The following is a 25,317-nucleotide window of genomic DNA, read 5'->3' on the forward strand; positions in this document are numbered from 1 at the left end:
GTGAGTTCTGCTCTGTTGGTGTATATGGCAGTAGATTTTCCCCTCAGTGCAGTAATTTTCCATTGAAGAGTAAGCGTGAGGGATTCCTTGTGGACACGTTCCTCTTGGCGGAGCTCTTCCTCCAGTGCTAAGTCATCCTAACTCTTCGGTCGCATCAGAGTAGTATGAACAAGATACATTTCCCCCTTAGTACCACTTTAAAGGCGTCCCAGGTCATGGAATAGTTACTGTTTCAGGGGTCGTTAGTCTTGAAGTACTCTTTAATGGTTTTCCGATGCTCGTACCTAAAGAGACGTTCTCATGTGAGGGGATGCAGAAAAAACACATCTACGGAAGGAGGATTTCGTAGCGAGACAGTCCAAGGTAACTTCCACCAAGTTATGACCGGAAATAGTTATGGGGTGAATATTAGCAGCTACAGTAGCCTGCTATAGGATTTGGCTCACAAAGATATTGTCGAGCCAAGAATAAGTTAGGTGTGAGTGTGAAAAAAGGTAAAGTCTTTAGTGGTAGGGTGGAGTGAGCGCCATGTGTCTGGAAGCTCAAGTTGTGTCAGTTCATGTTTCGTGGGTTGGGAGAAGGTGCCTGTGTGTGACCTCTTGGGATGAGCACTATCCATACTGGGGTCCCAGATGAAGTTGAAGTCTCCCAATACTACTACCTTCCCTGCTACAAAACCACCCAACCTACTAAGAAAAGAAAGGCGGGAATCTGCCTGACTCGAGCTTGGGCCATAGATCGTGGCTAATGTGCATTTGCATCCGTGTAGGAGTTCTTTGACCATCAGCATTCTCCCTTCCCTGTCAGTATTAACATTGGTTATTTGGAATTTAAGAGAAGAGTGGAGCAGCGGGGCTGCCATATTATGTTTAGAGCCTGCCAATGACTTGTATAGCAACAGCCATGATTTGTACTTTAATCCATGTTCATCATTGCGTTTAAGATGGGTTTCCTACAGCGCTACTATCTCAAATCTACGGTCTAAGATATATTTCTAGGAATTGCATCTTTTGTTTGGGGAATTAAGGTCCTTGAGCATAAATAGCTGCTCCCTTTGGAGGAGAGCAGTGCTGGCTCCTGCACCATTTGGGGAGAATGCTGGGGCCACGGGGACCTTGGGGCTTCCCCCACGGCCACCAACATGTGCACAGGCTTGAGAAGGGGGACCACAGTGCATTATGTACATGCACTGTGGCTGTTTTGGAATGATTTGGCTTAGTCAGTGCTCGTAAAACAACTAAACAAGCATCGGCAAAGTAAAAATAAGCGCAAGACAAGCACCAGAAATGCAAGAGGTGGCAGAAGGGGGCCTCATCCTGCACTGAAAGGATAGTATAAAAGGAGGTGGGATGTGTGGCGCAAGGTAACCACAAGGGCTGTTGGCAGCAGAGCGGAGTGGAAAAGAACTAGGGGACTACTCTAATCCCTATGTAACCTACCATTGAATGCCATGGCTTTATGGACATGGTTACTTCCCAAAGTCTTGGCAGACATCGCTGATCACATTGGTAAATAATCCAAGCAAATAAACTCACCAGTGAGCATCTTACAGGGCCATCTTGCCTCATCAACTACAATAAGAAGCTTTTGGTAGTTTAGCTTTGGTGGGGAAGAGTGCTTGTTCATAGTGATCACCGGAGTTTATACCAGGAAGACATCTAAAATGTATACTCACATCAGCTTATTCTAAAGAAAGGGAATCAGCTGCAACCAGTGGCATAGGAAGGGGGTTGCGGTGGGTGCAGGCCGCCACAGGTGTCATCCCTGAGGGGGGTGACAAAATGTCACTGAGCTGGGTTACAAAATGTCAAAATTCCATTCCACCAGCTCTCACCTAACGTCTTCATTGTGGTACCATCGCAGGGCCGCAATCTGTGGATTCGCCAGCATCATCCCACCCCCTTCAAGGAGTCCCTCCGCGGGGCGGCAAACGCAGGTACCGCCCCGGGATGTCTCAGGTCTAGCTACGCCACTGCTGCGAACCTCCCATTAGTTGAAGAACGTGTGATATTTTATTTTCAGAAACAAGGTTTATTGTGGGACACTGTACCCTATAGAAATACCAAAAAGCAATGGTGGTGAAAGATTGGTTCTCCTCTGCACTCCGTGTGTACTGTGGGTCTAGACAGCGAGTCCCCTTTCTCCATTTTCTTATCTTTGACTATTGATGCTTTAGGTCAAAGGCAACATCTGGAAGGGTAAACAGTGCCCCTAAGATTCCATACTTTCTCCATCAAAGCGCATTTATATACAGGAAATTTCATTTGTATTCTAGTGGTATAGAATCTTTATTCATGGGAACTCCAGTTTTAGAGGAAATTGATCAACGTCCTACCCACCAGGTTTCAGTCTACATCCTTAGGGATGTAATGGAAAGCATCATTTCCCATGGGGTGACAGACAAAATGCTATTAGATACTTATGGGGGAAGCCAGGGGAGGGTTTCTTGGCAGTTGCCTAACTGAATTGTGAATAGTCATTTGTGATTATAAAAGCTCAGTTAGAAAAATTGGAACATTTGAATCTAATGTTGATAGGTAGAATCAATGCAGTGAAGCTAATTAGCTCTAAATTTAATTTTATTTTCCAAGCTCCCCACCTAGTTTTAAAAGACTGTGATCAGTAATAACTAGGTTCATTTGGGTTTTTAAGTCCCCTTAAAGAGCATGGAAACAACTGAGTAGGTCCTTAAAAAAGGGTGGATGGACATTTCCTGATTTTAATTTGCACTTTTGGGCTTCCCAGTTGAAAAGTAGGATGGCATTACTGAGTTTTGAGCGTGGCGACAAAGTGTTTACCTGTTAAATAATGCTTTGTTGGCTCCATTTTATCCCACATGTGTTGTGTCTCATTTCACAGTCAGACTCTTTCAGAATGTAAGATTTGAAGAGCCTTTGGACTGGCTATTTATTTGGTACGAAGGAGAACTTTCTGAGCCCTCTCCATGAACATGACTGCGAGAGACAGCACTTCTGAGGCTTGGCGAGGCATATCGCTGCAGTATGCTTTTAAAGCAGTGAGTGCTGAATAAATTAAGAATCTAATCTAACCCAAGAAGCTAGAGACAGAAGTGTTCAGAGCAGTGAGGTGGTAGGTCTCTCATAGGTGAAGATGCTCCAGTTAAAAATGCTAGCAACTTGGTGACTACAGAAGGTGGATTGGAGTGGACTAGAAGAACTGCTTCCCTGGAGAGATGACAAGTGAGCTGGGAAGGCGGCCTATAGTATACTGCTGTTAGCAGATGGAGTGGAACTGGCAAATCTGGAAGACTGGGAGGTAGGATTGAAAATCCTTGTATAAGTGGAGGACTTCTTCAAATCCTTTTCAGTAGTAAACCACGTTTTGAAACTTCCCTGCTAAATAAAATCATCACTTTTTTTTTTTTGCTTTTATTTTTCATCTGACACCCGAAGGAGATGGGTGGAGGAATAGTATTGAAAAAAAGAAGAAAAAAAAGCCAAGTAGGACAGGGAGGGGTGGTGGAAGAAATGCACAAGCTTTCGGGGGAGGTGGGGGGGCGGGGGGAGTAACATAAAAAAAGAGCCTCAACTAAGCAGTGGAACAGTACAACTCATCCAATCTGAACAATATGAGATCTAAAGGTTCCTGGGTAGGACAAACACAAGAATAGGGAGAAAAACCACTGAATCAGGAGCAGGGAAGTGAGATGGCGAACAAAGCCATCCAATCATAAGCAACAGGGTGACCCAAAGCCTACTCTATATAAATTGAAAAAAAAAAGGCCTGGCTTAAAGAAAGCTAAAGCTGTCTGTAGCTGAGACCTAACGATCTAAGTTGTCTGTGTAGTCTACAAAGAATAAAATATATTCTTGCCAGGCTGAGGAAGCTCACAAAGACACTGTGCACTTCACAATGGATCCCCACCGCTGATGAGGTGGCACAATCCATACAAAATGATACATTTATTTCTCCCTCTGGCAACTTGCATCTAATTACTCCTTCTAAAACAGCAGCCAGAGCCTATGACCAGGTGGCCATTGGCTGGCACGTAATCAAGACAGATAATGAGGTCCCCAAGCAACAGATTAAAGCAAAATGCTGCAGGTGAACCTACACTTATACGACAGTTATTTGCACAGACTCTCATGGGAACAAGTATGGCGACAGATTTAGCACCAGCAATCACAACACAATTTGTTTATTGTCTTTTAATGGTGCTGAGTGGAAAATAAACATTGCATGCAACTTATTGAGCGCAACAGAGGAAAAGCCAAACTAATCTGCGTTCAACAGGAAGAACATACATCACAGCCAACATTACTGCTTCTGTTTTTCTATGTAAAAAATAAAAAGTTATTCTATGTGGTTCTGATCCCTCCAAACAAATTACTGGATGCATGTTGTTTCAAAATCTTTGGTACGGTGATGGTGCCAGGGAGGATGCATCATGAAGAGGTTTTTTATGGCGTTTTCAATCTAACAGCATTCCTTCTTCCAGTGTAGCAATCTGCAGTCAAGAGATTCCATTTCATCATCTACATGCAGTCCACACTCAAATTGAGGGGTAAAACAACACCCAATGTTAAGTCCTAACAACATCAGGGCTTAAATGGGTAAACGCAGGGTCGATAGATAGTCTGGGGTGTGTTTTCTACCCCAACAGCATGTGTTAGCAAAAAAAGCATAAACTCCAGTAGTGCCTTTCCAAAAAAGCCAGAGAAGCAGTTGCGGCCCGTGCAGGTAAGTGCAGTGGGGTGGGGGGTGATTTCGACGGACGATGACAAGGGAGAATTAAATAAATAATTAATTTTCCCTCATCTTCATTTGTCGAAGTCCTCCCCCCACCCAGCAACACCGGCACACCGCTCTTAGCTGCACGGGCCGCGGTTGCCGGGGAGCATCATATTCCAGTTGTGCCACCTGTCTGCAGAAGAATGAGGGGAGAGTTCAGCACGCAGAGCCCCTATTGCCCATACCCTAGGTGTGTGTGGAGGCCTGGTGTGAAGAAAATTAGAGGGCATTATCATGCACAAGAGCACGACAGAAAAGCAGAGGTGTCCGTTTCTGGTAAATTCTACCTACTGGAGGCTGGGGACTAAGCAAACACCTGCTTCACATACTATTAGAAGTGGTGAAAAGACCAAAGCTGTTTAGTCCATAAAGGGAGGTAAGCCAGCTGACTTATGGAGCCATATTAACGATGTGAGTCAGACGTATTGCTCATTTGCTGTGGCATGGAAGGAGGGTTCTTACATGTGGCACTGATAATCCTTGTACCGTTGTAGCCGTCTGGCCCATCCAATCGCCATAGTGACTGCAGGAGTCCAGATCACTTGTGATGAGTGAGATTCTGCTATCCCAAACTAGTCAACCATCCAGCCACAGTGCATTCATTCCTAGTCAATTCAAGTTACCATTCCTCGTGTTAGCGCTGATGCCTAAAATTACCTCCACTTGCACCAACTACCACTGTGTTTTTATTTCACCCTTCATAAAGTAAACTTCACACAGAGTGGACTGAGTAAGTTAAACCTATGCCTTAAGCAAGCCACAACTATCCACAGAAAAGATGAATTTGGCTTGGGTTTTAGGAGTAATTGACACCTAAGTCAGGACTGTGACACACCTACTCCCAGAAATGTGGAGAAGGGAGACCAATGATGTTCTTGTGGGTTTTATTAGCAGAGGCGACATGGCACTTAGAAATCTTAAAATCATGGGCAATAACATACAGACATCTAAGGATTGTGCAAATGGCCTTCAAATCCAGCCTCTTCTCAACCAGCAGCTGGTGGTGCTGTTTTAACACTGAGATGTGCTTTCCCTTGTTAACCTCAGCAGCTAATGCTGATCCCACTTTATGGGTGCACTGAAGTCACATCATAAGACACTTGGAAAACCAAATTACAATGTATTATTACAGTGTATTTGGGGGCTAAAAGTGCCAGGATGAAAGTTACTTTTTATATCAGTAAATGGAGTTTAAAAACATATCCCTCTTGCCACTCCCACCATCAACTGTACTGTGACAGGGTACAGCTCGAGCTATTTCTTGCACATCCACACTCTGACTATGCTGAGAAACTCTCTCACACTGTCAGTCCTTCTGTCTCATCTGAGCTTCAGCAGTGACTTATGTCTAACAAATAAGGTCAAGCAAGACAGTCGTAAAAGCCAATGGGCAGGTGTCCACAACAAAATAAATTGTCCAAAGACAGGACACCCATGTGTGAGCTGAGAAGTTAGTGAAATGGAGGGTCATCTGAGGGTGGGAGCTAAACAGCTTGACTAAAGTGTGCTACAAAAATGATTTGGAGACTATAGGAAACCGCTCTCGTACCCCAAATGATGCAAGCGTGTGGGGAAGGCAACATGACCGACTGTGTTGAACTCTATCCATAGACCTCAAATGATCATGGTGCAGACACCAATGACCTCCAGCTTTACCCCATTCATCAAGGTGACAAACAATCAACCAACTGATTGGCGTGAGATCTACGGGCATCGGGATATCAACAACTGTATCAGCAAAAGCGACACTGTTGCAAAGGGGTAGGCAGCACAATTCAAAATGAACAGAGTGAACAAGGGAGACAGCACAGGCATACTTCAAATTCTCAAAGTAGGAGAGTCTGGGGTTGGATATCTGAAGCACTGCCAGTGCTCTTGGTGTACCCGTTATTCCCCTCCACTTCCTCGGCGATCTATCATCGGAAATGATGCTTAAAGAGCCACTGATGCTGTTAGAAATGACCATTAGAAATGCTATGCAACAAGACAACAATCAGATGATGCAGGCACTACCAGCAGTACATACATTTCACAAGACAAGATATGATGATGCAGAGCAAGGCCCAGAGGGACTCATGCCAAGACAACAGTCAGAGGATGCAGGCATCACTAAGAGCATACAGAACCCCAGTGCACAAGAAGTGATGATGCAGAGCAAGTCCTGGGGGACCCATGCTAGTAACTGAGGAGGAAAGGGCACCACAGCAACAGGGTATCTCTTAAATGGGGATTTTTTTATAGCCACTCTTTAACCAGAGTATATGATCTTTGAATTTTCTCTTGACTTTAAAATGCAATCTGCCGAAAAAGTAACTCTAAACTAGATCAACTATATCACATGTGCAATGAGCCTATAACTCTAATCTGTACCATCACAAAATAGCTCAGTATTCTGGCCATCATCTGTTCTTTTTGCATCTATCACAATATGGTACAGCTAAGGAAAGAAACAGTGTGATTCTAATGGGGGTGTGTGATGCTGCAAAGTGTTTCCTCCCCAAATGTGTGATGTTTATGTTCAACTTCACAATTAAAGTGATCTCCACAAAGGTTGTGAAGTTGTAAAGAATTATTGAAAAATCTTGTGCAAGAATGCTTCAGAGCAAAGAATATCCTTTTGTGAAAGATGTCCTTAGCACACAGAAGACTACGTTGTAAACTCAGCACACTTTGCTAACTATTAAACCAAGGTACATATGAGCACGCACCACTCTATTTAATTGTCTGTATATGTTAGCAGAGGAAGAGGAGAACACATCCTCCAATAATAACAGACTATATGGCTTATGTGTTGTAATGTTGAGGAGACATCCTTCTTGAAAAAAGGACCCCAGAGGTTACTGGGTATGATCATCTGTACAGCACTCCCTCTTGAAGCGCCAAATTGTTGCTGTGTTTGTAGTCATCTTTCCACCAAGTCACATAAAGAAGTCCAACATAGTAAGTGATCATTTTATGTACCATTTCTAGTTTAGGGATGTAAAGTAGCTTTAAGACCATAGGTATTTTAATTCATGGAAAAGCATAGTGTGATTACTGTTCAATCAGAAGCAGAATTATTAATTATATAACACATGTGACAAGGCATCTCTGTCTTCCCTTAGCCTTGGTTTCAGGGTAATCATTTATTCAACTCTGTTTCAAGCAAACTTGTATGGCTACAAGCCATCGAGGAGTTTATTATCCATCCAAAAAAGAAAATAAATATAGCCTCTTACCATGTCAACAATGTCTGCCATGGTGAGAATAAATATCGCCGACATGGCCCATGTGTTACGTGCCCATCTTGTCCGATCGATCCAAGTGGAAAAGGCCACTAACTTTTTGGGAAATACCTACAAAGGGAGAAAATAAAAACAAATCATCAGTAAGCAAGTATGTTGCAGAGTGCTATGAACTACTCTGATGTTTGTGAATACTGTCCCTTCACTTTTCCCACTTCAGACGGATGTTTTCCCAAAACCTACACAACTGCACATTCCGTTTACAACCACAGGTTTAGGTATAGAATCTTGAAAGCAAGCGGTTCAAGGTTGGAGCTAAATGGTTAGCATAGCATGCTGTATTTTCCTTCTCAAATGTAACACCTCTTCATTGTGGCTTTTGAAAATGTGGACTTCATTGGAGGGAGGGGGTCTTCCCATAGCCAATAATTCTATAGACACATTTACTATGATGACAGTCTCCCCCATACACATGAGGTCTGAGCAAGCAAAGTTTGTTTGGGACCAACCTCATAGAACACATGATCAATACATCATGGCATAAAAAAACTGTGCAATATATGTACAGTTGTAAAACAAAAAATTATTAGATCAATTGCTTGATTACCAGTTCAAGTGTTCAGTTTCCATGCTGGCCAGCTTCCTTATATCCCAGATGCACAATAAACACAAGGTCTTAGCATAAAGACTTTGCTCTGCACAATGACAGTACAAGAACTTAGCACAAGACCTGGGTCTTCTGCAGAAAATGTAATTGTACCACAATAACTGTATGAGGCCTTTCAAAAACTGCATCATTTTGTTACAACATTGTGTGATGAGGGGAACAATTCTGAGTTTGATTGAAGGAAGTACAAGGAATATACTTGGGACCATAAAATAAATAAAAGGATTAGCTCTTGGTAATCATTCCAACAGAAACATAATTCAAGAAGAGAACAATTACTGAAACAAAACAATTTGTGAACTAGATGCAGAGACCAACCCAAAGATCTGTGTTGCTGAATGCGCGTGTGGGAACAACCACCATTTTATGACTTATGTCCACTCTTTAAAGTTTGCATGACAACAATCAATTGCATATTGAGACCAAATTGCTTTTAAAGCTTGCACGATAATCTCTATTGAGTTGTATCAGCTGTATTCATTAGACACCATTGGGAATGCCACTCTTGACTTTTGCACATTTTCTTTGTTATGTGCCTCTTGATTGATAAAGACACTTAATTTCACACCATTAATATTAAATAACTTGCCATGTGCCTTCCCCTCTCCCAAGGTCTCTTAAACTTATGATCATGAGTTTTAACCCCGCCCCTCCAGCCTCTCTCCTAGCTGACCGGTGTATCAATGCTAAGTAGACCTAGTACCCTCAACTTCCTCTGAGGTAGGCTAGAACTGGATCCCATAAGTTACAGAATGTGTTATCCATACCCGATACACTATACATTAGCTACTCATGTCCTGCTAACAGTCCTATTAACACACGCAGTCTCTGCAGCCAAAGGTCCATTGATGGGACTTGGTTGGTACCCATTAGGACAGAATCACAAGAAAGAGATGAAATATTGACTTTTCACTTATTTTCAGATCGAGTTTCAGGGTTGTCTTAACTGTTTCCATTTAATCTTTGATCTTCTGGAAAGCTTGAAGGTGGAAATGTTTAGTGACAGCTTGATTCCCCCATGCCCCCTCTCTCCCGGTTCTTGGAGTCATCTCCCGTGTCTAACTTGATCGCTCTTTCTCGGTCGCTTCTGGTTTTTTAGGCACTGCATGTGGAAACACTGCGGGCCCTTTAGATTTGAGTCTTTTTTACTTCTACCACCAGTCATGGTGCTGCAGAGGGATGGGGGTTGGTTGGGCAGGTCCAGGAGGCCTTGGCGGTGTCAGCCTTTGGCGATTCCCTGTTTAGTGCCCAAGCACAATGCCCAGGTTCTCAGTCTTCACAGGAATCGGCAGCAGGAAGAATGGGATTTGCTTTGCATCTGCTATTCTTCACCTTTCTTGCTGCTGGACATGAATGCTCCTTGTGGCCACCGCACTACGACAGCAGCCAAACCCATCCTAGGCTCGCGTCAGACTATACCCCCTCAGTAAATAACTATAACTTCTTCTAGAGGGTCGTAAGCTGTACATAATAGAGAACCTGCAAGTCTGCTTTTCCATGGGGTGATTAGGCTGCTTTTTCCATTACCCCACGTCACTCTTGTTCTGTCAGTTCGTCAGTGTGAGGAGCTCTGTTCCGTCATTTGGGGCGTGGCGGACCTCCAGCTACTTCTGATGCCATCTCAGGTGCTTCTTGCTTTAGGCGTTGACTCAGCTCTTGCTTTGTTGTGGACAGGACGTTGAGGTCCGTGCCTATTCACAGCCGGGTCTGCTAGACGTGCTCCACATCAGTTCTGTGCCACCAACCCTGAATAGGTCTCAGAGGCGTCACTCTATCGCTTCATGGATGGGCATTCTATCCACGCTACTCAGATCAGAGCACCCCAGTCGGCAGTGCTCAATCCTACTTAGTTCTGGGCACCATTCACACTGAGCTCTGATACTGCCTTGCGGGTCCACTTGCCTTGGCTATGGTGAGAGCTTTCATCTCCACTCTGGGCCTGGCCTCAGCTTAAGTGACATAAGAGCCTTTTTACAAGGGTCTACCACTCTTGCTGAAGCTGCAACTGCGTCTTGGCTCACGGAGCCGCGGTGCATGTGCTGCTCCACTTTGGATCTTTTCTTGTGGTCATGCTCAGAGTCCTCCACTAATTGCCGTATGAGTGAACTTAAAATTAATCACCTGTTCACTGCCACCTACTGATGCCAAGGGACTGCCTTCCTGGAGGACACAATGTGGTTACTGTTCCCTGATGCCAAAAAAGCGGTCACTGTCTGGGGCTTACGTCTCTAGGAGATTCATTGTGTCCCCTAGTGTATACAATGTGTGCTTTAGTGCTGGTGGAAGCTATTCATTCGACGATGGCAGGTAATGTCCCGTCACCAGACAGGAGCCTTGGGACTAGATATATGGTATCTTAAATGCTAAGTTATAATCTTTCTGCATTCTTCTACACATTCTAAATTAGTGTGCCTTTTTTTAAAGTAAACCTGACATAATAAACTGATTCTAATATCGTTTGCAACAAATATGGAACAGCTTTTTTAATGTATCTAAATTTGCACCGGCAACACCCCGCACGCAAAGAACCACTCCAGCCTGCACAATGGGGAAATCAAAAATCATGCAGAACCTGACTGTACCTGAGACAGCAAAGGAGAATCAGCAGAGTACCCGCACATTGGCTAAGCTGGCAACTATAGCCCAACAGATCCATGGGAACTTTTCACTGGACTACCCTCCCCCTACCACTCCTCGCTCTACTCCTCTCCGCTTTCCTGCTACTGACCTCTGCCTTGACCTGTCCTGGCCCTAGTCCCCACCATGTTAATCTCCTCGCTCTACTCCTTTCCACTTTCCTGCTAACGACCTCTGCCTTCACCTGTCCTGGCCCTTAGCCCCCACCCTGTTTACCTGAGAATTTTCCCTCGCCATCTGAGATCTAGCTATTCTGTCTGAAGTCCGATGGAGCTACCTAGTTTAGCTATAGGGGAGACAGGTCGGGGATCCCATCCTTGGACGTCACCTACCCAGTCGGTCTTCAGCCAGACTTCCTTTCGTCTCTCCTGTCGTCTCTTCCCGCACCCTCCCCCTATTTTTGTCTCTCCTTCCCTCCTCTCTCAATGTACTGAAACTGAACTATTTTGTCGAATGCCCGATGGAGCTACCTGGTTTAGCTATAGGGAAGATGGACCGTGGAATCCCTCCTTGGTCGTCACCTAGCCAGCCCTTAGACAGACTTCATTTTGTCTCTCCTTGTTGTCTCTTCCCCTATCCCCCCTTTCTCTAATTCCATGCCCCCTCCCCTTTACCCTCCATCTATTTTGCCCTCCACGTTTCTTTAAATATTTTTCCCACTGAGACCGAGCTACTTGGCCGATGCCCGGTGGAGCTACCTGATAGCTATAGAGGAGATGGGTTTTGGGACTACCCCTCCACCGTCACCTACCCAGCCGGACCTTGGACAGACTTTCCGTTTATCTCTCTGCTGCTTCTCCCTCCCATCCCTTTACCCGTACCCCTTCCCCTCTACACCTCAATTATCTCATCTCCTATGCTCTTGTTATTGTTTTTCTAGGAGCTGATGTAAATTGGAACTGATTTAATCTTGTAATGTAATTTTTGTGGAACCTCATGTAAAGCGCTCTGATACCTCCGGATCTAGCCAGCGCTATATAAAACTCTTGAATAAATAAATACATAAGATACCCCCTGACTGACATAATAAAGATATAGCAAGTCACCTCAGAGTTCCTTAACCCTATAATGAAATAATGTACAACATAGGGTACTTTAACCCATATATTACAATTGCCCAGAGGTGATGCATCTTCCTCAGCATGCCTTCCCTGCTTAGGGGTTATTTACTTCTGTTTCTCATGAGTTTCATCTTTGTTGCTTTACATATTTTTGGCATCATTCATGGAGTTCTGATACTATCACTTTTTTAGAATTCCACAATCTTGTGTGCCATTGCTCCCCGTGTTTACTGGCGTCCCTTCTAATTTCAATCTCTGTAGGATGTAGTAGTGCATTTGTGTTTGTTCATTTTATGCAGGTGTTCGTGCATGCGCCGAAGCCAGGCAGAAACCACCACTCTGGTCAGGGAAAGCTAGTTACACGCTGAAGATAACCCCTGCTCACCCCCTTTGGGAGCTTGGCACGAGCAATCAGGCTTATCCCAGAGGCAATGTGTAAAACTTTGCGCAACACACACACAGCAGCAACACACTAGGCACACCACAAAAGCATTTCTAACACCAGGGATGGTGCCAGGGTTTGAATTTCTCTATTACACAGTCCATTTTGGCAGAACAGTCTATCTTCCCTTGAGGTGCTAGTAGTTTTCTGTTCATTCGTTCGCATGCTTTCATGGAATGTTTAACACTCAGAAATTATCAACTGGGGGACCTCTGCTATTGCACATCTAATTCCCCTTTTGTATGACTGTCTGGGAGGAATTCACAGAGTAGTCAGCTACTTCCAGTCATGTGACCCAAGACAGGCTATAGGCACAAAATTATTAAGGACAGGAAAATGCAAAATTTTCAATAGAGACATGACATAGCCACCTGCTCCCAACTGGAAATTACAGCATATTAAATGTAAAAAGGCAACTCTAATTTTATCCTATGGAAGAGATGGGCTTTGCAGGCATGAAAAACAAATGTAAGACTTTTTCACTACCAGGACATGTAAAATTTAAAAGTACATGTGCTACATTTTGAATACATTGCACCCTGCCCTCTGGGCTGTCCCTACAGGTGGCATACATATTAAAAATGAAGGTTTGCACCTGGCCAAAGGTTTATTTTACCAGGTTGACATGGTAGTTTAAAACTGTACACAATGGCTGTGCAATGGCAGGCCTAAGACATGTTTAAAGGGCTACTTTAGTGAGTTGCACAATCAATGCTGAAGAGCCACTAGTAGAATTTAATTTACAGGCCCCGGGCACAGGTAATGCCGCTTTAATAGAGACTTAAAGTAAATTAAATATGCAAATTGGGTGTAAGCCAATGTGACCATGTTTAGAGGAGAGAGCATAATCACTTTAGCAGTGGTAAAATGCACAGAGCCCTAAAGCCAGCAAAAAGTAGAAGGAAGAAGGCAAAAGTCTGGGGATGACCCTGCAGGAAGGACATAGTCCAACACAGTTGTACGGTGTGAAGTAGGAAGCACAAACCCACTTTGATGCAGAAGTCCTCAAAGACGTCCCTTTCTTCACCTATGTCATTAATGCATGTGGGGTGGCTGGTGAACCTACTACACTTCTCATCTCATCCCTAGATACTCTGTTTCCTTGCCACTATGAACTCCAATTTTGACAATGAAGTCTCCAGTATCTACAGATGTGCTTAATGGATTATCATCCTTCGTCTATCAAGCAATGTACATCATTTTCCTTGATTAGGATAAAGTAATTTGGCCCTTCCAGTTTTATATAAATTTGAATATAATCCAGACCACCTCTCGGGAGAAATGTAGATATTTCTGTCGAGAACAGCTTTGAACGTGCTTCACTTGGCACTATTGTCTGAATTGTACAAACCCTGTCTCTGAACAGCAAGAGTGCACCTTGGCCTCTTTTGACATTGCTTGAAACTGCTTTCCAGGTCACCTGCACATGGATATGATCAAATATTTGTAAGAACCTTTAATTTTCCTCAAACACCTGCAGTATTCCAGGACACCATTACCTTATATTTTGCAGTTCTTACCCGGCCCTTCTCAGGAGGGTGCAAGGTTCGCCTGGCTGCTTATAGCTTCTTGCATCTGATTCTGCTTTAGCAGTTTATGAATCTATTTTAGATGCAAATTATCCTTGCCAGCTGTCATATTTTTGGTCTCTTCCTCAAGGTCTTTCATACACCAATTGCTTAGAATGTGTTCTGACAGCAATGTGTTGCATTTTCTACATAACTCTCTTGTCTTTGGCACCAGGGTATATGCAAATTGTATATTACAATACTCAGGATTCTGCAATCCCATTATAGAACCCAACCCTGTCTCTAATTTCATTATAATTGGTGACTTGGGATGCACCCAGTTGCCGATTACTAAGAATTTACGTCAGAATTCAACTATTGTAACTTATTGTAGTTGCTTTCTGAAGTCACACTGCCTGCTGCCAGAGTCATCAGCAGAGGAGAAAGGCAACTCAGGTCTAAACCCGAATTAAAGTAAATGTTTAAAGCACAACAAGGCTTTTCTTTCTTCTCTGTTTTTCTGTGTAGTGACAAGCAGAAAATAAATACTTATGGCAACATGTTTATTTTCAATTCTGAGGTAGTTATAATCCTTCTGCATGTTTATACACATTTCGAATAACTGAGGCTTTAGAAAAAAAGGTAAACTGACATATTAAACTGGTTCTAATATATTTTGCAACAAATATAGAACAGCTTTTTTAATGTGTCTAAATTTGCACTAGAGATTCGATTTTAATTTTTTATGGTTGCAAACATGCTCTCTCTTTTATATCTAAGACCTACGCAGCAAGGATTTAAGTGATTTGTGGTAAAGGTGATGGTGTGACCATGTATTATAAGGAATAAAGTACCCCTTGAAGTATATGATAAGGATATTGCAAGTCACCTCAGAGTTCTTTAACCTCATAAAGGAATAATATACAGTGTAGGGTTCTTTAACCTATATATCACCTTTGCTCAGAGGTGATGTATCTTCCTCAGCATAACTTCACACCTTAGGGGTTATTCCCTCTGTTTCTCATGTGTTTCATCTTTGTTGCTTTACTTGTTTTTGGCATCACCCATTGAGTTCTGATATTATCACTATTTTAGAATTTCACAATCTTGTAAGCCATTGCTCCCCGTGTTTAATGGGATCACCTCTAATTTAATATCTGTGGGATCCAGTAGCGTATTTGTGATTGTCAAATTTGTCCAGGAACGGAGAAGGGTTTAGAATTTCTCTATTAGATGGACCTTTTTGGCAGAACAGTCTATCTTCCCTTGTGGCTTTTGCACTTTTCTATTAATTCATTCCCATGTTTTCATGAAATGTTTAACACTCTTGAATCATCCACGGGGGGCACCTCTGCTATTGTACACTTTTGGAATTTTGTTTTTTAGAATCTGGTTGGTTATTTGCAGGAGGGAGGAAACATATTTTAACAGACACAGTCCTATTAGTATGTTGTCTTGTACTGGGGTTAGCTTTACTATTGAGACAACCTCAACTATTGATTGGTGCTGGCACTGAACAGTAAGTTCGACTTACGTACTCTAACCATTTACCTCATCTTCTCTTCCCTTGTTTCGGGAGAATTCCAGGTAAAACATTTATTATCAAGTATTTTTCTCTGTTGGTTGACTTCATGCTTTAATCTGGTCTATTAAGTCTGCTGCCCCAATCAGAGAACTTGGATATCACTTGGGAAGGTTACCTTCTGGTCTGTTGGAATTGGAAGTGGATTTGTAAAGCACGTAGCTACCCGGGGTCGTCCCAGTGCTGGACTCGTGGAATGAGCTCGGGAACAGATGTGACCTAAGGGAACAGCCAGGTTTTCAAGAGCTTAAGGAATTTTAGTAGGTTGATTTCCCTGCAAATAGTTTGCAGGGGATATTGTGTGCTGACCACCATGGTGATCTTAGCAGAGAATATGGCCAATAGTACTGTGAATATTTTGTACTCGTTTCAACATAGACGTTCTTTTCTCACATTTTGCACCCCTCCATCTCATGCTTTTGGTGGGTCTCTACTCTGTTCTGATTTCTGCCTAAATGAATTGTACACTCGGTCCTCACTCTCTCTGAAGATGGGGATCACTTCCTATGCTCAAGGTCTATAGGTCTTTTAAAATATTATTTCTCCAGCACATCTTTCTTTTTTGTTATATGCGGTCTATGTAGGAACCATATGCTTTCCTGCTTTATTCTGTGCTTCTTCTAATTTTTGGCCTAGTCCATCTTGTCTTTTTTCTGACCATTTTATACCTTTTGAATGATATTTTCTGCTAACATACTTGGTTTCCTACTTTTTTGTTGAGCTTTTCTTTCAGTGTTCCATCTCTTTGCTGTCTCTCCCCATGTTTTTCACTACTGCTTTAGTCTAACATGACTGGAATCTATAGCCTCATGGTGGGGAATAATCCAAGCATATAAGCTCCAATGCTGGAAAAAAAGAATCTACAAAACTATGGCTGATACGAGCAACACTCCATTACAGCTTGATTCCACTCTCCTTCTTCAAAAAAAGTGTAGCTATTTCTTACTAAAGATGACTTCAGAACGACTATATACGCCTTAGTCCTCTCCCATCTGGACTTAGACGATATTCCACTCAGAAATCTCCTCAAAACCACCCTAGCACCCCTAAAAGGTATCCTACGTGCAGTGGTACAGCTCATCAAGGGCACAAAGAAATTCTACCACATCACCTACACATTAAAAGACCTACACTGCCCCCACCCCCTTGTTTCAGCCTGGATCATCCTCAAGGCGAGCTGAAGTTCATTTTTAATATGGTAGACTTTCACTTTCAATCTCCTTACGTAGGTGTATGTTAAATGTTCTCTTTCGTCTTGTTTTACTCTTTTTTTTACATGTTCTTTGTTTGTCTTTTGACAATTTCTTTAAAAATACTCTTTAAAAGCATAGGAAATGGAGTAGTAAAACATTAAAGTTCCAGAAAGACAAAATGCAGTATAAGGAAATCATATGCCATATGGTATGAGGATCAGAAGGTATGGTAGTAATTACAGGTGGTTTTTTTTTCCTTCGCATGATACCTGGTTAGTACCAGTGTTCACTTACCCGTGGGAAGATGGCAGCAAGAGAGCAGATCGTCAAGATCAGGAGTAGGATTTCACCCACGACAAAAGTCACATAGTTAGCAATCAATCTGCATCAAAAAAAGAATTGGAGCCATATGTCAAAGTGACAAATACATGATGGAACAAATCTTGTGTTCCTCAAATTCCTGCCCTAGCATCTTTATCCTCATGTGTACATGGTTTTTAAACAACAGTGGTGAGATTACTTAGACACATATAAACTAAGTTGTTTCTCGCTGCCAAGACCTGGAACACCCTCCCTACCCACCTATGGCAGACCCAAGACCTACTCGCCTTCAGAAGACTCCTCAAGACCTGGCTCTTCGAGCAGTAGCAGCACCCCCCTCCCCTCAGCGCCTTGAGACCCTCACAGGTAAGTAGCGCGCTTTACAAGTACTCTGATTGATTGATTGATTTCTGTTACTGACTTACATTCCTCTGCTTTCTATTTTGGAAAGCATCAATATCACTCTGTTTGTCCAGACAAAATGTATCGGAACAAAATACATGCAAGGCATATCAATATTATGACTCTGCGATGAACAGTGTCAACACCAGTGTGATGAAATCATTATTTACGCGATTCAGAAGCACCTTGCAGTATTATCAGAATACTGGCCCAATGCCAACTAAATGTATAGATTTGGTAAGGAGCTTTAAAGACAAACAACTACACCCCTCCTCCACACATATGAACCCTCAAAATCCCCATTTCCCAACTTGTGTCAGCCCCTCACCCCATTGTTTCTCCGCCTTTCTCCATAAGACCATAGTAGTTAAATAACTCTCTTCCAACAAGGAAATTCCCTCTCTTGCAGAGCCCATCAAAAAAGGTCTGGGGGTGTTGTCTTTCCATTTGATGGCAATAGCTTAGCGAGAAGCATGCGTCCCAAGAAAAGCAACATGGTTCACTTCACTCCATCACTGATGAGGTTCAGAAAGACTGAAACCAGTCTGAGGTTGCTAGTGTTCCTGTCTAGAGGAAACCTGGCTTGGCAGTTCCCACTGGAATATTCCTTATGCAGGAGGTTTAAGCCCAATTTACATGTGGCAGGTCTCAGTTGTTAGTGGCATAGGCCGCAAAGAAATGATGGACTTTAATGTGGTCCATTAAATGTTTTGTTGGCTATTAGCATTGGGGAAGAGATGGGGGAGCCAGCAAACAAACAAATATAACATGCTAGCCAATTTAGTAAGACCTGTGGTCAAGGGGCCAGGAGATATGTTTGATAGATATCTGCATTAATATAAGAAAAAACATAAAGTAGCAAGACAACATACTGAGAGGCAGAATAGATCTAGCTTATAAACTACATGGAGGGAAAACAGATTCACTGTGTGATGGGCTTGATTGTTTCTGATGGACCTTTGGTTGAAATTTACCATTGGAGAGGAAGCAGAGTCAAAACACAAAAAGCCCTTCATACCTTCCTAGAAACTTCTCATATTCTCACGGTAGTAGCTACTCACATTGGGTCGATCAAAATCTCCACAATGGCAGTGAAGAGGAGCACCACGCAGGAGCAACTGAAGGCCGCTCCGCTCTGCTTCTCCTTCTCCACAGAGTAACGGGTCTCCATTTCTGGGTTAATGAAGCGCATGGACAGGCGGTAGGTGTACTTTCCTTTCAACCTGAGGAGACAGACAAAACCTGGTCACAATAAAGACGCAAGACGCTCATGGGAAGGGTTCTGGGCTCATGGAGCATGTGAAGATGCCTAGTCAAGACCAGGAATAATCACAGCTAATTAAGGAAAATGCAAACACTCAAAGCTTACAATGCATGTTATAGGACAAAGTATTTTGCCCTTCTTGACATTTTGACAATTCACCAATAAAAATATAATTGAAGCAAAACAACTTCCTGTTGTGAATGTGCAGCAGTTATCTTGAAAATCTTTTGTGAAGCTGCTGTTGTAGCTCACCATCATGAAATCATCAGAACAAAGTGTTGTTTGGTGGCCTAGGGAGGAATTTGAAATGAAGGGTAACACTTCTCTATTCCTTAGTCTTAGACTTCAGTAGAATTCTTTGCAAACTATTGTGTGTCTTGATTGGAAGCTCCTGAGTTTGGGGTAGGAGATTACCAGCACATATTTCTCTCTATCCCTGCTTTCAGCAGCAGTACAAAGTCACCCCAAGCTAATGGCAGTCAAAGACAAGGGCAACACCTGTTGGGACCTGATAGGGTAATTAAAGGGCTAAAGAATACAATCCAAGGTACCTCTTCTACCATAAACCTGAAACCCATCACTCACAATACTGTCCTCATCCTCAAGCTCTCCAGCATTCACCACCCCAGCACCGCACAAGCACTATTATCCACAGGAGCCTCATTTATGGTATGATTTACACGATGCAGCACACAAAGATATATCACTGACTAAACCCAGGTAGCAATTCTTAATCTACCTCGAGAGTCACTCATCTACCACCCAACCAACCAGCTAACAACTGCTCTTTGCACACAGAAAGTAACTATTTGCTAGGAATTCCCTCCAGACAAACACTAAGAACCATTAAACCTAAATCATATGCAGTCTAGTATATAAAGAAACTGGGTAAAGCTAAAGTCTTTGCCACAGTGCTTAACACTGACTTTAGGGATGCAGAGGTCAAAAGGAATGCAGGGAATGTAAGGAAATCCATCAATGGGGTGAAGGCCTCACGGCTGAGGGTTACACTCCAATAACACAAAATAACCAGAGAAGGATTGGCGAGCAGCTAAGCTAAAAGGTAATACTCTTTTACTGGCAACTTGTTATTGCGGGATAATAAAATACCCAAGAAACTGCTTGTGAGAAAGTGGATAACTAGTTTGACTGGATGGTAGTACACCGCAAACAATAATGTAACTATTCTTTTTAGGTCCAGTAAAGGTCCTCATCGCCTGGTACCGAAGGCACTGAGCAAACAGGCTAGCAAACTTAAGGAAATGCGTAAAGCATTTAAAAGTACAAAAACAGTTAAAAAGTCAAAAACACAACAATAAAAATCCCACAACAATTTCTAAAAACCAAGAATATTTTAATGAACAAAATTACAAAAATCCAATAAGGGGAAACAGAGATATCAATTTTAAAGTTTTAAATCAATACAACACCACAAATTGCAAAGTGTAAACCCAGGGAAAATGGTCATGCTAGGCCGGGACAAGGGTAAGGTTGACTACGATAGTGCATGGGTCAGATATAAGGACCAGGTTTGCCCAAGTCAAAATTACCTTCGGAATTAACACATTTCAGAGAAGTTACAGTCCTCGGTGTGGCAAGGCTGCACACTGGGTCCAAAGACGGGCTCGCCGGTAAAGCCATGAACAAAGGCAAGAAAGCTCCGTGCAGTAAAGGTCTGGAGTTTCCGCCCAGGAAGCCATCGATGTCAGTCAAATACTGCTTGGCGTTGGGCCAGGTGCAGACTTCTACCTTTGGACTTAGACTCTTTTCTGGAAGTCTGATTTTTTTCAGTGGGAGAAGGCTGGAAGCTATAGCCGGAGAGGGTCCGATGTTGTTGAATGCCAGTCTGAGTCGGGCCTGCTGAAGTGGATTTGCTGCAGAGTGGGAGCCATACTGTCAATGCACCCTCAGTGGATTGACTGACTTGTTGGTCCCGGTCCCACAATGATTCTCTAGACAAAAAGCCTTCAAAGAATTTCTAAGTCTCAGCTTTTAGGGTTAGGGAAAAAGAGTACACCCTTACACCAGCCAGGACGTCAGGAACACCACTTGGGGGTCAGGACTCACTCCAACAGAAGTCACCAGCAGGGTCCAGGCCAGGTCCAGTTGAAACTGATCTGCTGGGTCCTTTCAGGGAAGTGGGCTTCTTGCAGCTTTTGTCTCCCTGTAGCTTAAGAGGTGGTCAGCCAACGAAACCCTTTAAGTCCACTTCTTTGTCCTGGGAACCAGTGGGAGCAGATTCAGCCCTTAGGGTTCTCTTCACAGATGTCAACAGCAGGTGCAGTCCTTCTTCTGTCTTCCACAGGTCCAGTGGTATTCTGAAGAAAGTGCTCAGGGGTACCACATTTATACTTGCTACTAACCTGCGGGTGAGGGGGACTCTTGGTCCCTCACTGACCAATACGGAAAAAGTTCCCAGGGGTAACCATACCCACTTTTGCAGCAGTTTCTGTGTGCCCTACTTCAAACAATTCAAAAGCGTCCCTCTCTGCCTAAATCCAACATCGAGTAACATTTCCTCCCTTGTGCTGAGCTCCTGTGCTCACACGTGAGGTGGAGCCAGGGAAATGAGCAACCTCTCCCCTGTGGTCACTGAAACCGGATCTGGGGGCAGCTCCTCTCTTACTGGGATTGGTGACTGACTGGCTAAAAGGAGAATAGAGGCGGCAGGCCCCGTTTGAAGTGCATCTGCATGTGACAGGGCAGGCTTGTTAAAAATAATTAAAATTCCTGGGCAGATGGTCATTCTGTCAGAGCAACAGGGCACCTTGCCACACCCAAGCCCCTTGTCTCAACTATGGGAGCCAATTCACACCTAATCAAGGAGCTATTCAGCTCCTGGTTGACAGTTGAAAGCTCACAGGGAAATGGACTTATAGAGGCTTTAAATAGGTAACTTTTTTAAAGTTAATTTTGAAGTATATTCATTACAAATCTGACTTTATCAATTAACTGTAATAACTATTTTTTATTGTCCAAGTATTCACCTTTTCTCTGGTTCCTAGGTGGAACCATGTGCAATTAGGTGAAATACTTTAATAGAGTATCCTCATGTTTTCCTGTGGAACAGCTAACCCCGCTAAATGAAATCCGTTTTTAGGCCCTCTCACTGCAATGACATGTTCAACATTAAACTTTTCCATGTGGTACTTTTACATACAATGCACCCTGCCTCATGTGCATGTGAGGCCTACTTAGGGGCGAGTTATTATTATTTAAAAGGAGGGTTTAGGTCTGTCAAAAGGGGTTATAGTGACAGGTCGACTTTGCAGTTTAAACCTGCACAAGCCACGTTACTGGTGGCAGGCCTACTGTCATGTTTTGAATTGTCACTTTAGTGATGGCACATGTGCTACAGTCCACTAGTGGCATTTACCTACAGTCCCTGGGTACAGCTTCTTACATATTCTAGGGGCTTATAGGAAATCCAAAGGCTACACAATTAGGAGTACAGCCAATTTCGTCACCTTTTAGGAGTCAGAGCACTGAGCACATGCACCGGGCATGATTAGCAGAGTCAAAACACCAGCAGCATAAGTCCAAACAAATGAGGGTGATTATGCCAAAAAGAGGCATTTCTTACAATGATACTTCATTTACATCACATGACAGACATGCTCTGGAGAAGGAGCTCAACTCTGTGGATGAGGGAGAAAGTAAGCATCACTCCAGACTTATCTCCCACCGACCAGCTTCAGCCTGAGTGAAAGGTCTGCTCAGGACAGCCGCAAATAACGTATTTGGTATGGCTGGCTGCTCAAAGGATCCCAGCAATGCCAGATCAGTGAGCCATACGGAGGCCTGTGAGGATCAACTGTCCTCTACTACTGGTCCAATGTAGAAAAGAGCATTCCTCTGTCCCTTTATATACTGAGGCAATGTAAAAAACAACATTGCATTAGTGTTTCTATTAGCAAGGCAATGTGCAACCTGGCATGGCAGTGTGTGCTTTGCATACTGCAATAATATGTACATTGGCAGTGCCGTTAGTGCTTTATTTAACAGGCCAATGAGGAAAATGACTTGGACATAGGGTACTTTATATGCTAATTTTCTGTGGAAATAGTCAATGCATGGGGGTTACAATACCAGGCAATGTAGAAACTGGCAGAGCAAAGTACGCTTTACAGACTGTGGCAAAGTGGACATTAGAATCCAGAGGTATGCCCTGTGAGCCTGTAACATCAGTAATACTGTAATCAAATTATCCCTGACATATCTGAACAACCATAGGTAAATCTGAGCAACACCAATGTCAGGCTGGCACATTAAGAATTGCATTGCTAGAAGCATCTTGAGATATTGAGCAACTTCAGAAGGTTATTGGCAGCATCCTGGAATATTTAGGCAACACCCATATACACTAGATGTAACTCACTGGGATTTAGAAAGCACCAAGAGGCACTAAGGGTACTTACAACTAGTAGTACCGCACTGCACGTAATATTTACCCTGTCCTGATACTTGTTTGTAGTGGACTAATAAGAAGCAACATGGGGCTAAAGCTGTGATGTTGTAACGATCAATGTACCCTTAATTGGGAAAGTAACTTGAATTGAGTGAAACAACGAGTAATATGAAGTTTTTAGTCAATTTTAGAAAGAACGGTTTAAATTGTTTTATTCAAAGATTGAGGATCATTTTACGGAAAATATTTAAATATACTGTTTGATGTATTTTAGATTTTATTGTGAATTTTTGTACTATTATGAATCTTTTATGGCCTTTCGGCCGAAATAAAGTATTTAACACATATACACTAGATGTATGGTAACATACCATATGATGGCAATGTCCTGACATACAGCAGAACTAATTCTGATGGCTTTTTATTTTGTAGTATGAATTTTATAATAAATAACTGGAAGAGTGGTGGTCATTGTGGCTGTTGGCACAGTATAAAGGTGATGCTCTTTCATCTGGTATAAAGTTTAAAGTATTTTTACACTTGGAACATTACATTAGAATATTTGTCTGCTGTACATGGACTGTTAAAACAGGCAAACACATTTCAAATAGGTACAAAGATGATTTGCTAAGACACAAGACTCCTGGGAACAGCACCAGGTCATGAAGTAATGGAACGATTCAATAGTTGCTTTTCAGACAACAGATTTAGAAACCATGCCAGGAGCAGCATGGCCCATTTTTTTTAAAGGTTTTCCTGGCAGAATAACTTCGCAATGCTTCCTGCAGAGGTTTTGATCACTGGGTTGTTAAATGACCGCCCTGTTACTGGCATTTTGTAGGGTTGCTTTGCTCTCCCAGTTTGCTGCTTAACTTTTCCATTGCATTTCTGCTGTCCACAGTCACCTTAAACGTCTCTGTACCATACGAGGTAAAGTCATCTCCACAACCTAAGGCAGAAACTTCCACCACTGCAGAGACGAATAATGAAAGTACGGCTCTTATTAAAAATAAAAGGCAAAGTCAAAACAATATCCCGGAGAACAAAATCACATTAAAATGCTGTTGACCATTATAATTTGTTTGAAGGGAACACAATTCAACACACCAAATCCATCAGAAAGAAGACTGATGTACAACCCATTCCTGCAAGAGATACATATATGAAGCCCACTTACAGGCTGATTACACACAATCCCCTCACCAACATCATCGGCTTCCTCGAAGGAACATCTTGTGAGGATGGGAGTCTCCCATTCTCAACCTTGAAGACGTTCACAAAGGAACACCCTCAACCACATCTCGCTGGTTATCAACCGGTGTAGGTGCAACCACAGTCTTCTCAGCAGCACTGATAAAAACTTGCCAGATCCTCCCAGTCTCAGAAAACCTGCCTTGACCCAGACAACCTCAGCAGTTATCGACTCTAGCTTCCTTTCTTTGGGAAAAAAAGCCTTAAGAAGATAATTCTGATTCAAATACCATCCCAGCTGTTGATACGGACAGCCAGCCATCCATCCCTCATCAGCACCTGCCTTCCTGCATGGACATGAAAGACAACGGTGCAGTCGAAACACCATGACATGAAGGTTTCGCCTTCTTGTCAACATAATATGGCGCTTCTCCATGGGTGGCAGGTGTCAAGCAGCGCTAATGACACCATGTCAGAATGGCGTTCTCCATGGGTGGCAGGAGTCAAGATGTACTGACGAACACAACACAACAAGAAGGCGTAATATGGCTCTTCTCCATGGGTGGGAGGGGGGTCAAGATGTACTAATGGACACCATGGAAGGAATAACTGCTTCTTCAGGAGCTCACAACCCCAGGAAGCACTCCCTCATGATCTGCTGTTGT

The 25,317-nt window shown here is 43.0% G+C and overlaps 1 protein-coding gene across 2 annotated transcripts in view; it reads right to left on the reverse strand.

Annotated features, from left to right (window-relative positions):
- The window catches only part of ADCY3 (adenylate cyclase 3), a 408,762-nt gene that overhangs the window by 55,400 nt on the left and 328,045 nt on the right, over window positions 1-25,317 (reverse strand). For both annotated transcript variants that reach the window (XM_086928026.1, XM_086928027.1), the window contains 3 exons: window positions 18,851-19,012; window positions 17,361-17,448; window positions 7,971-8,087 (listed from right to left, as the gene is read on the reverse strand). In XM_086928026.1, coding sequence (XP_086784152.1) covers window positions 7,971-8,087; window positions 17,361-17,448; window positions 18,851-19,012 — 367 coding nt within the window. The remainder of the gene's footprint in view (window positions 1-7,970; window positions 8,088-17,360; window positions 17,449-18,850; window positions 19,013-25,317) is intronic.

Source organism: Lissotriton vulgaris, chromosome 6 (assembly GCF_964263255.1).
Source record: "Lissotriton vulgaris chromosome 6, aLisVul1.2, whole genome shotgun sequence".
Lineage (NCBI taxonomy): Eukaryota > Metazoa > Chordata > Amphibia > Caudata > Salamandridae > Lissotriton > Lissotriton vulgaris.